Source organism: Serinus canaria, chromosome 1A (genome assembly GCF_022539315.1).
Source record: "Serinus canaria isolate serCan28SL12 chromosome 1A, serCan2020, whole genome shotgun sequence".
Classification (NCBI taxonomy): Eukaryota; Metazoa; Chordata; class Aves; order Passeriformes; family Fringillidae; genus Serinus; species Serinus canaria.
In genome coordinates, this window is record NC_066314.1 from 12,088,862 (window position 1) to 12,101,773 (window position 12,912).

The 12,912-nt window shown below is 36.8% G+C and overlaps 1 protein-coding gene across 1 annotated transcript in view; it reads right to left on the bottom strand.

The window, feature by feature from the left end:
- The window catches only part of FBXL13 (F-box and leucine rich repeat protein 13), a 65,042-nt gene that overhangs the window by 20,746 nt on the left and 31,384 nt on the right, over positions 1–12,912 (bottom strand). The window contains 5 exon segments of the mRNA XM_050985677.1: positions 3,629–3,702; positions 6,570–6,734; positions 6,889–6,968; positions 6,971–7,006; positions 7,624–7,715. Of these exon segments, the coding sequence (XP_050841634.1) occupies positions 3,629–3,702; positions 6,570–6,734; positions 6,889–6,968; positions 6,971–7,006; positions 7,624–7,715 (447 nt within the window).

Here is a 12,912-nt window from a genome sequence, read left to right on the forward strand (position 1 = left end):
AAAATTTGCTCTAGATTATTGTGGAAAGTTAAAATACCATTTTTGTTTGGGCAGGGTCTTCTTCCCCTACTTAGAAACTTATTTTTAAAATATTAGTGAATATTTATGTTGCAGCCTGGCCTTCAGGACCAGTCCAGGTCTGAAGATCATCAACACATAAGAAATTAAAATGTAGTTGAGTGTTTACTCATTCATATAACCTCTACTCTGGAGTACCTAGACATTGCAAAGCATTCCCAACTTCAAACAGCAACTACACACACCAGCAACTCATCCAGAAGAAGAATGGGGCCTTAAATAATTACAGCAGAAAATTTCATGCATGACAGTGTCACAGCACACACTGTAATTGAGACAGCCACAAACACAGAGCATCACCATACAAGACCATAAGGCTTCAAGCACCAGCCCATACAGAACAACACTACACCAAAAGGCTTCAAGCATCTGCCCTTTGTGTTCTTTAGCCCAACCTTTTATACCCCCATGTTCATGCCCTGCCCCTGTGTGCCCTCTGTTCCCTGTGGAGGTTGCTCAGTGCCCCTGGGCACTCCAGGGCTCAGTGCTGGCAGTGCTGCTCACAGCTGTGCCCACTGGGGATGAGGCTCAGCCACAGCCCCATCCCAATTACCACAAACTGTAGCTCCATGACAGTCACTGCAGAAGAAAGTGGAGAAGCAGAGAATATTTCTCTGTGTATGTTGTACATCCTTTTACCCTTGATTTCAGAAGCAATTCAGAATTGTTCCTATTTTTAAAATACTGTACCTATTTGTTTTGTTTCAGGCTGTTTTTTTTTCTTTCTCATTATTACACTTCATATAACTCACCCCTGCTATTAAGCTTGCCTGAGCCTGTGTCAGGGTTGTTTTTGTTCCTGGATGCTTTATGTAACTCAGGAGTCAACCAAGCTTATTTTATTATTCTTTGCTATGTTTTTCTGTCTAAATCCTGTTTGATTAAAGACATTTTCTTCAAATGTCCTAATACTTTTATACCAAATTACTTTTCTAATGTCCCAGGAATATGGGTGGTCCAGGTCATTTGCATCAGCAGCTTGTGTTGGAAGGAGGGAAGTGGGGCAGCTGCAGGCTCTCAGACTCACCCTCAGAGCAAAGCTGCCAGAACCTTGTCATGTAGACATTGGGGAGAAATCAAGACATTTTAACAAACACATGGAGAGTGTAAGAATAAAATTTGTGACTAGAACTGCTTCTCTAACTCATGCAAGCAGTTCCAGGGAGTCTGCTTTCCTAAGACAGATTTTGGTCCTATGTGCTAATGTTAACATCTCTGTAATAGAAGCTCAGATCCCTTGCATATATTGTAAATAATTTTAGAGTGTCATCTAAAATTTTTGTAACATTATCTCTGCATTCATGGTCACATTCACCATACTCACAATTTTAAATGCTAAAGTCCCTATTGCAATGAGTTTTAGAGTAGCAAAACATGAGGCAAAACAATGAGGGATGGAAGGATAGCTAGAAAAAAGAGAATCTTCACAAGGATTTTAAACAATTTTTCTTTCAAAGAACTCAAAATCTTTGCTCTGTCATTGCATGGTTGCTTTATTTCTTTAAAGAAATGTCTCAAATATTTGCATTTCTAAGATTCTTTTACCTTTTCTATAATTTTAAGAAACTAATCTCGAGTACTTCAAGAATGACAAAACCGGATGTCCTTCTACTATAAAGAATATTATTGACACTTAAAAAGTGTGTGTTGTTTAAAAAAATTTTGAATAAAGGAAATATTTTCTAAAATGTAAAAGGATGAATGCTAAAATTAGAGTGAAAAAATTAGTATTGAAAATGCAATTGTGTGGGGTTTTAATTTAATGTTATGTATTTTCTGAGAGTAAGAGCAATATAGACAGAGCCCTAATGAGAAAAGTACAGAAACTTCATCATGCCTCCAGTTCCTCATATGCTTGAAGTTTACTTCCTTTTCATTGTATATCTGCTTTTAATAATGAATGGTCTTCTTTAGCAAGACACTTAAGCAACATGCAACTTAAACATGACATGAAGTAATTCCCTTTTTCTAGCTAGTGTTCACAAGTTCTCCTAGGCATATTTTTCCATGCAAAATGTAGAACTTTCTATGCAATATCAAAATCTGAACATATGCAGTGATTACTTTTGTTCAGTTTTCAATTTTCAGTTGAGAATTAGGCTCAGGATAAGTATAATAAACTTCTCCAAACATTAGACTTTTAATGTCTATGTTTGAAGAAGCAACAGAAGAAAAAGGCACCAACACTGAGGGAAAAACTTCCATTTTGATTAAGTCTGTCATACCTGAAACACAAATATATCAGAAACTATGGCTCTATTGTATCTTTTCTCCACTATGTTTCCCTTAAGTATATGTCAATCCTTATTGTAAGAAATTCTTCTCTGCTTTGAAGGGCAGGATTCTGCTGTCCTTTGAATAAACAGAAAGGAAAATTCTCTTTTGTAGTGCAAATCTAAGGTGCACCTTCTAAGGTTTAAACACTAAACAGCAAGACAGGAAAAGCAAGAGAGATTCACAGCACAGACTTCTGGAAAACACATGAGCTTTACAATTTTTCTTTGTTTAACACAGCATATGGGTGTTGATTACTTTTTGATTAGTTGTACATGAAACACTGTGCTCTCTGTTGTATGTTCAAACCAATACTTAGCCTAAGTTGACAGAGATCATGGTATGACTTCTCCTATATGCTAATAAAATGTATAATATAAAGCCAAAGCATACAAACAATAGCTTGTTACAGAACAGACTGATAGGTTTCCTTTTATCAAGTAAATTTTTAAGACTAGGAAATGTATTTAATATTTAATGTATTTATTTTATATGTGCATGAATTTTACATGCTTAAATACAGCAAACATCTAAAACCATAGGTTTTTTTTCCTACTATAGCTCTCAGAAATTACAAAAATTAAAATGCCCAATTTATCTATCTCATGGGAAAGAGAAAACTGCAAGCCTTAGCAACACAGTGTAAGCAAAAAAGCTTGGTTTATTGCCAAGGTCATGGGTTGTGCTATGTGAAAACTAGAGTAAGAAGAAACACAGCATTTTAAAAGGCTAGCAAGCAAAGAGAAAGAAAACATTTTTGTTGTAACATTGTGGGACTAAATTCAAGGCAGCATAAATTTCATTCAGATATAATTTTGTGATATTTTAAGTGAGCACATCAAGTGAAATCTTCTTGGATTCCCTAGCCCACTTTATTTGGCTTAAGTTTTTTATTAATTTCTGGCCTCCATAAAAGATACAAGCATTATAATTTTTTTTCACATTCTAATTTTCTTTGCACAAATTTTGTGTTACAGCCAAATAATGAAGTTCTTAGTCAGAATTGTGCCTGGACAGTGACTCAGTGAATAGTATCTATGGAAAGTTTTCTTGATGAGGACTCTCTTAGTTTTTCCTGTGTTCAGTGCAAAGAATTTGTCCCAAAAGTAAAAGAAACAGTTTTCACAAGGCAGGACCTGCCAATGTTTAACCTGACTCCCCTCAGTGCTTTTTTTTTTTTTTGCTTTCCAGTTTTAGCAGCTTGACATATTGAAGATGCCTTTTTAGTAATTCTTTCATTGGCAATTGTTTTCTAGACCACAATGGAGAGCAGTGCCTCTGTTGTAGCTAACACTCAACTCTCTTAGCTTAGCTCCTGAAGAACCTTGTACAAATGGCCTTACACTTACACTCCATCACTGACCCTAAAAGAGAAATGTAGCCAATATTTATAATCACTACTTTTCCTTCTGTACAAGTCAATACACAATTTGCATTCAGCAGCCAACATTGAAGGTAAGCAAAAATTAATGATGGGATTTTTTAAACTAGACCTTTAAACCCCCAAAAGAGTCAGAAAAACTAATTGCTTAATTAGAAAGATGCTGCTCTCTGAAATGGCTGAAAAACTGAGCTTTCTGAAAAACAGTCTGTCGGAGATAATGAGAGTTTCCATTAATTCCAGCACTCAGAAATCATCACCCCTTCAAATGATAGAGCTTGGGAAACAAATCTAGAAAGAATCAGAACCTGTTTAAGCATCTCATTTGTACTAATACATATTTTTTTTATTTAAGGAACTGAAATAACTTTAAGGAAAAATGATTTTCTAGCACAGTAGCAGCAAAAGTCACCAGCAGCATTTGTGTGCAATAGCAGTTCTGTACCCTGCATGAAGAGTTAACCTGAGTCCTTCCTCAGTGTTTCACTTAATCAGTTGCATATCTTGCACATAGCTGACTTATAACACACACAGAGGTTATAAAAATGAAGTAGATAGAAAAGCCTTCAGCCTAATTGAGAGATTTGTAGACCTGACTACAGGTCTTTCAAAACTGCAGATGTTTCAATACAGTTCAGATCTCTGGTATGTTTAACCTTACTGTACAATTAGCTTTTCAATGCATTCCCAGAATTTCTTTTGTGTTCCCTGATGAATAACAAATTAATCCCAGAATTCTGTAGGATAGAATCATATTTTGGCTTGTACAGTTTGTTGCAGCACAAAGAATCACTGCAAATCCCAAAGTCCCAGTGCTACTAATGAACTGATAACCTGAACAGAGCCTCATTGTGTGACCGCAAGCTACAGTAGAAGCTAGAATTCATAAAGTCACCCTGCAATAATTCAACCACAGTGACAGTTTGGGTGTTACCTCACAGTGCAGTTGGTTTTCATTCAAGTGGAAGGATAAATTTAGGAAATGCAACTTCAGAATAACCAACTTTCATTATGTCCAAAAGGAATGCTGAGCCTGGCAACAAAGTCTTTAAAAGGTTAATATTCTGTAACCACACCGAGCTTGAGAGCTGAAATGGCCACATGATAACTTTGAAATAATCAAGGCATGAATACACAGCTGATAAACTATGTGACAACACAGGCCATACACTGCTTTATCACACATCAGGACAAGAATGCCATCATTCCTAAACTGGAATAATGTGCCAGGGAGATGAGCCACTGCATTGCCTGTGTCCATTTTTAGACATGTTTTTACTCACATCTCTTAATTCTAAAAATCACTATCTATTAATTTTCTTTCTTCAGTTTTTTCATGTAGTCATTTCCTATAATTTAGGAATTCTGATTTGGTAGATTTGAAATCCCCATTCCCCATCCCCCTGTGCCACTGAGGGGAGGGGACAGAGAATTCAAGGGTGAAGCTCAGCCCAGGAAGTAGGAAGAGGTGGGGTGAAGGTGTTCTAAGGCTGGTTTCATTTCTCATTACCCTACTCTGATTTGATTTGCAATAAATTATTTTTTTTCTCTGGGTCAAGTCTGGTTTGCCTGTGACAGTACCAGGTGATTGATCTCTCCCTGTCCTTACCTTGACCCACAAACTCTTTGCTGTATTTTCTTTGTCCTGTCCACTGAAGTGGTAGAGCAGCTTTGGTGGGTACCTGGAGCCCAGGGTCAACCCACCAATGAGTTGAAATGTGTTAAAATCTCTAACTTTGCTAATGCTGAACATTTGAAAATGTCTGGAAAAGCAATAAAATAAGAGTGGATTTCCACAATACCCTTGCTAGTGCTTAAAAATTTTGTTAGGGTAATCCAGCCATTCTTTAGCTGTAGAAGCAGTAGACACGTGCAAACACACTCACAGCTCATGACTTGGCTGACAGACTGGAAAACCCAGCCTGCTAAATGTTAAACCAGAAAATGCAGGCAGCTGTCCCACCTGCCCAGCTAAGCCACCAGCAGGATAATGTGGTATTGCTCCAGCACTTTTCAGTGCTCCTACAGGCAATATTATCAGATTTTTATACATCAACAGGCACAAAAAAGGCTTTTGTTACACTTTAAAGCAGAATCTCTAAAAGATCTCATGACATCAGATACTTACAACAGCAATTTCAACTCCTATGAATTAATTTATTGGTCTTTTAATTTTGAAATGTTTGTAAGCTTTGTCTTCCCTGTTTTCTCTCACCCTTGACTCCATCACTGTACCACTAAACAGGGATCAAATGTGCAGCTTTGGAACTCCTTCCATGTGTCTTTGTTTCTACTGACACATGATGTACCCTAAGAGGAAAACAAGTCTTTACAGAAAATATATTCTTCCTCGGTATACATTACCATGTTTTCTTGATAATTGTAAAAAATCGTCAATTTTATTTATTTCTTAGTATTAGACAGTAATAAAGAATTACTTCAATATTCACAAAATTTAAAAAAATATCTAAGTTTCAAGAGAATTGTGACAATGGAATTGTGAAAATTGTCTTTGGTTATCATATTCTTCTTCATAGCCACATACCAGCACTATAATATACCATTGCTATTAAGTGACACTACATCAACAGTTAATTTTTTTTTTTTTTTTTTTTTTTTCTTAAACTGGAGTAACAATGAATGGATTTTTGAAAACATGATACAGGAACAAAACTGTATGTATAAAATATTTTTCAATATATTAAGATATCTATACTTAGATTCTAAGAATTTACTTTTAAAACAGGAAGATATGTTAAGAGGACTTATTAAAAGTAAATTTAACTTTAATACAACCCCTTTGCAATGGTTACAGAAATCTGATGTGATCTAGTACCTTCTGCAGTCTGCCATATTCAGTACAAGAATATGCTTCAGTGGTGAAATCATCTTAACACCAGCCTCTGTAATCTCCTGGAAATCAGCCACATGAATGTGCCTCATGTATGGGCAGCATTTACTCATCAGCTTGAAACTTAAATCAGCATTTTGGTTATTTCCTGTTGAAATATTTAAGATGCAAGTTACACATCTGACATACATTAAAAGCATGATCCAAATACCCACTGAAACCAGCTGAAAGATTTATTTCAAGTTCTTTGAATAAATTGTAAAAATACATAATCCTAATAATTTTTTAATCATTATACTAACATTCAATGCTGACCTTCAAAAGTTTACATTCTGCAAAGGCTTTAAAAGTTGTGTCAGAAAGATTTGGAGAGTCAAGAAAGAGTCAACAGACATTACCTGTTGACATTTTTCACTAAGAGCCTTTGAAGAAAAAATGTGAAATTAAACATTCATATGCTCGTCCTGTCATGTAGAAAAAAAAAGACCAGCAAATATTCTCCATATAATGCCAAAAAGTTACAATTTCAAACAAATAGTTATAATCCATGTAACAGTGAGTGGCACATAAACCACTGAAATTCTCCATATGGTTATCGTTTTTGGGAACACGAGGAAAAGAAGCAAGTATCTGGAGACATGAAGTATGGCAGACACCAGAGAGAGTGATATAGTTAACAATCACTTTTGCAGAAGCATGGAAGTCCTTTTCTGATGGGCAAGATCAGTAGCAGAATGCTGATCCCATATATTATAGTTGCTTTACCACTGAAAGAAATGAAATGCTCTCATTTATAAACTAGAAGACCATAATTCAAACATACCAATGAAAAAAGAAACAAGACCATTGAAGTTTTCTGACAGTGAATGCAAGTGAGCAAGATTTAGAAGCATAATTAGACAGTAGTTGTAAAAAATCCTTTTGCTTAGAACTTCTCCTCTTGAATTGATTCTTACTTGTTTGAAGTCATTTGAGAGGATAGCTCAGTTCCAACATCACAAAGTTTCTCAAAAAGTACAGTTTATTTTCAGTTTCTAACTTAAATACATCTGTCTGTAAGAGTTAACATTTTGCTGATTAGCAAATCCTGAATCAAATTGCAGCCATTGGCAGTATTTGTGAAGACATCAGCTCAAATTTACACAAGAAATTAAATGTTTATATCTTAGCAAGCCTAACAAAAACAGTACAGGAAAAGCTTGAGATCTTCTCAATGCCTTAATGTCTTAACTAGGCACATAGATGCTCAGTAAAACAAGAAATGAATTAATCAATCTCACTAAAAGAAAAACAGATACATATTACTCTGAAATTTGAACATAATCTAAGGGATCAGTTTAAAAAATGAGTCCTCTAACCAAGCAAGAGTCAGGTTCAATATTTTCTACAGCTGACACCATTTATGGAAGTGGCAATGAAGATTACTGTCTCATTATCCTACCTCTGTTTTCCCAACCTTATGATTTATGTACCCATTGGATATATTGAAATTCAGTTTGAACCAAGTTCTGAATGAAATAAAATATCTTCATTATTTCTTTCCAGATCCACAGTAAAATGTGTGTTAGATTCAGAAGGGGTACAAGGAAAGGTCCTTTGCACTCTCAATAATATTGAGCTCTTCTACAGAATCCCTCATGCAGGACCACAGCAACAGCTCTGCCTTCTCTAACAGTGCAATATTCAATGAAGTTACAAATGGACTGATGCATCTGTCAATTCAGTTTATTCCTTTTATCACTCCAGGGAGACAATTCTTTAACTGCTTAAATTCAATAGATGTCCATTCACTCTTGGGCATACAAAGTGTTTCTTTTCACATATAAATGCTGTGCAAATGACAGTTTCTTTTTAGCTTCTACAGAAAGCATAGATGTGAACAATTCCTCCCCATGAAGTTGTCCCCCTGATATTTGCATGTAGAGATCTCACTGTTTTCCAGGCTTTTGAAGCTGTGTAACATAATAGTTGATGGTTGAACTCGGGGATCTTGGAGATCTTTTCCAACCTTAATGATTATATGATTCTACAGTAACCCTGTGCAGCTCAGACTACAGGCCCAGGAATTCATTTGTAAAACATCCAAAGAAAAAAAAGGAGTCTGGCATCTCCTCCTGGGTACCAAATAAGGCCTGTGGAGAGAAGAATCCAAAGAAGGAATTCTGTAATATAAATAGACTGGGAGAGATTTTTGCTGTGCCCCACCTCTCCAGCTGCTGCAGAAGCCTGAGGTGCTTGGCTGCCTTACCTGAGGGGAACAGCAGTGGAAGGCACAGGCTTTGCTCAGGCTGGGAGCAGCAGTGGAAGGCACAGGCTTTGCTCAGGCTGGGAGCAGCAGTGGAAGGCACAGGCTTGGCTCAGGGTATGAATGTTGTCTGACAGTGGACACCACTAGCAGATAGGAGATGGTCACAGAAAAGCAAGCCAGAAACTGAGAGCAGCTGATCACCCATCACACCTCAGGATGGTAACAATCCACCAGGACATGCTCCCAGTTCTTGCACTTCTACTCTCCAGCATTTGTAGCACATGACTGGTCCCCACTACTACTTATCAGTGGAAACTGGAATCAAGCCTGCTTTACTTCTATCTGACACTGAGTGAGGAGATTCACACCTTGGGTTTCTGGCTCCTCTGTCTGAAAATTTAGCATTTGGGTTCCTTTTGCACGTGAGATGTTTTTTAATAGAGTAAATGACTTTAAATTATAATCAAGGCAGACTGTCTTTTCTGCCATAATGCCTCATCTTTTAACTTATGCCCAGGTTGGCTTGCTCTTTATTTTCAGGCTGAAGTGGCCTTTAAAACAGATTCTTTGTCAATTGTTTTAAATGCTTTGATGTTAAATATCTTTACTTAGAGGACTGTGGCACTCTTTGCACACTTTCCCTTGTGCAAAGGGATGCCAGCCCAGAGGGAAACTGGCTTCATGTCAGTCAAATGTATTCTTAAAGTGTTTGTGCATATCTCACAGACAGACAGACAGACAGACAATATGGTGTGCCTCATAACACACACTGTCACTCTTAGCACTGTGGATGCAAATAGTCTGTTGTGGTTTTGAGTTCAGGACAAGTGTAGCATATTTGTTTTTCTACAGTGGGTCTGTAACAGCCTGCAAAATGACAGAATGAAAACCCTACCATCAAAATCAATGGAGGAAATATTTTACTGGTAATGCATGGTGATATACATCCCATCAAGTCCCATCCCTCTGACAGCTGGCTGTGTTCAAGGTGGGGTCTGATATGGTGCAGCTATGTTATCCTAGATCAGGCTTCTCCAGCTGTACTCTAAGAAGCAGATGAAGAAGGAAAAAGCAGAATCCTGTGAGGCTGCAGGGGAGGTGGCAGAGAGGGATTATAAAGGAGGAACCATCTCATAATCACAAGCTGGTCAGAGCATGTACAGCCTCTTGGTGCACTCCAGGCTCTTATACCATGTCCAACTGAGCTGTGTCTGTTGGACAAAAGGACACTGTGGCTTTGGGATGCGGGCAGATAGTACTGCAGACCTCACCATCACCATCTATCATGGATAGATTGGATTTGCCCACCCCAAATGATTGCAAAACAACCAGGTGCAGTGTAGGGCTACTATGGCAAAGGCAATCAGTCCCCTTTTCTACTGATAGTGATCTTCAGAAGATAAATGTCAGAAGAGAAAGATGTGTGCTAACTCTCAGGACAGAATATGAAACTTAGTTGTCCAGATTCCAGTTTTGTACTCACTATTGGTAAATGCAATGAGACATAATCCTATCTCGTTTCTTCACCCCAAAATATTCAGTATGTATGAAAGGAAGTAGCTTAATGGTGAATATCTGAAGGATGAATTGGGAAATCTGTACTTTCTGCTGGTCAAGAAGAACCAATTGCTTTAACATGGCATGACCAAGTCATTAAAGCAAGAGTTTATCTAACTCTGCAACAGGCTTCTTGGTTGTTGGGTCTCAAGCAGCACAACAGAAAAATGTGAATCCTGCAATCTCTGTATAGCAAAGCGCAACAAAGATCCCAAGACAGGTCTGAATCACCTCTGAAGACCTCTCCCACTCTCTAATTTCTATATAAATATATTAAGTTAATTTTCTAGTCACTACCTTATCTTAGATGCCTAAAATCAAGAGAAATTCCCATTCTCAAAAGGAGAGATGGTAGCAGGTAATCAGATCAAACTCAGCAATCCTGACAGAAATAGCATGCTTTTTCTGGAATTCACTAAGGATTGCATAATATTAAATGCAGTCTAAAGGACTTTTAATCTCTATCTGGAAAACCACTGTTTGCTTAACACAGACATTTGATACCACAAATAGCAGAAATCTAGTGCTTTCCTCCATGCAAGCCAAACCAAATTATAGGGAAGCAGTTAATAATAATACCTCTGCACAGATTGCTTCTAATTTCTTTTTCACTTCAACAGGCATCAGGTTGAGAAAGTTCCAGTGTGAAATATACATTCAGGTAAGATGAAATAAAATTAATTAGTATTTAAATCTTACTGCAATCATAGGTATGTCTCTTTCCTTTATTTCTAAAACAATAAAATCTTAAATTTCTTTTCTATGTCCCCTGTGGATTCTCTATGAAACTTCAGGCACTCTTGAAGATAAGGTAGAGAAATGTGAAATTTCTTGCACATTTTAGTAAAACAATTGCTTTCTCAGCTCACCTGGAATTTCTGTGTTTAATAGATTGTCTCAAGAGTGAACAGCTTGGCCTGAGAATCAATGTTAGGATACATATGGAGTTTAATACTGTATTCTTCACCCCAGATGAGTAAAATCCCACTTAAACCTCAAATCAATTGTGAGGAAGAATATTGAGGTTAATGAATCTTAGATCCTACAAAATTCTGCAAAACAGACTTTTTCTGCATGACTCAGTAAAATCATTCTATAAATGTGTTACTGTTCTTGCATATACAGATCAGAAGTGAATGCAAAAATAAATTATAAATGCAAATAAAATTAGGTAAACAAGTAAAATACAATTCCTTGTCTGTAGGAGTTTTCAGTCTAATCTGTAAATGACTGTCTTGGGTTTTTTTCTTGATTGCATAATAGTATATTATGATCTGAAATGAAAGTACAACAAGACAAACATGGAGCAAACCACAGCTAAAGATCTGTCCCCATGGATTTAGAAAACAATTGCAGTGAAATGATGAAATGCTTATAAGAATATCAAAGTTCATTTAATTTAACCTTTCTATAGTTTCTTATTCTGAAGAATAGGGATACACAGGTTTTTTATTCAGGTTTGGCTTTTTGTATTCAGGAAATGTAAACAATCATTCTCTTCTTCAATAAATAAAGACTATACACTACTTTACAATTCTGTCTTTCTCCCAGAATTGATTAGATTTTTGGAATCCAGCCTGCAAGGCAGAACTTTGTCTGCAGCACAGAAGGGATTTTGAAGAAACACTCTTGTGATTCCAGTATTGGCAATAATCTGAGGATAGAAATTTGAAAATCAACATTCAGAACTGAGGAAGTACTCTCTGGGGCACATGGGACTATCTCTTTTGTATCCTGTGTTTGTCAAGAGTCATTAAATGAATTGTGACATCCTTTCAGATGTTTGGCACATTACATTGGTGGCTTAACTCCACATGTTATTTTTCTTTTAGTTTTCCACTGTCCAAAAAACAGTGCTCATATGAACATATTCCTGAATTAGCATTTTCCTAAAATAAAGAACAGAGCATTTGTAACTTATAGTATTCTTCAGTTACACAAGTTTGTATTCAGGAAATGTAAACAATCATTCTCTTCTTCAATAAATAAAGACCATAGCTCAGATATGCTCCCCAAGTGATGGCCCCTTTTTTGTTGCTTGATACATCTGAAGAAGCCAGAATTTGCCAAAATGTGAATTCTCCCAGTGAAGATGGAGCAGGGGGAACACAGATGTTGAAAACTGGTGAAGTCTGCATGTAGGCTTCTCCAACACCCCTGCAAAGCAGATGTCAAGAAATGAAAGGGACAAATTAATTTTTCCCAGTGGCTTGTGTTCTCTCACCCAGCTGTGGTATCCTACAGCAAGTGACTACTATAACAAATTTTGGGCATGACATGCAATTGCTTTATACCCTCAGGTCTTTCCAGTTTTGTGTCTAATAGCAGAAAATTTTCCATCAACACTGTTCAGCTTCAGAAGGAGAGCAAACAGATCTTATGCTTTCTAGGTGGGGCTCTGAGAATGTCAATGGTATTATAGGGTACCTTTTGACCAAGACACAAGAGAATTTCTATATTTTTAGGAAAATATGTTGAAGCTTATTAACAAAAATATTTACTGTCTGTGCCTTATGGATAAAA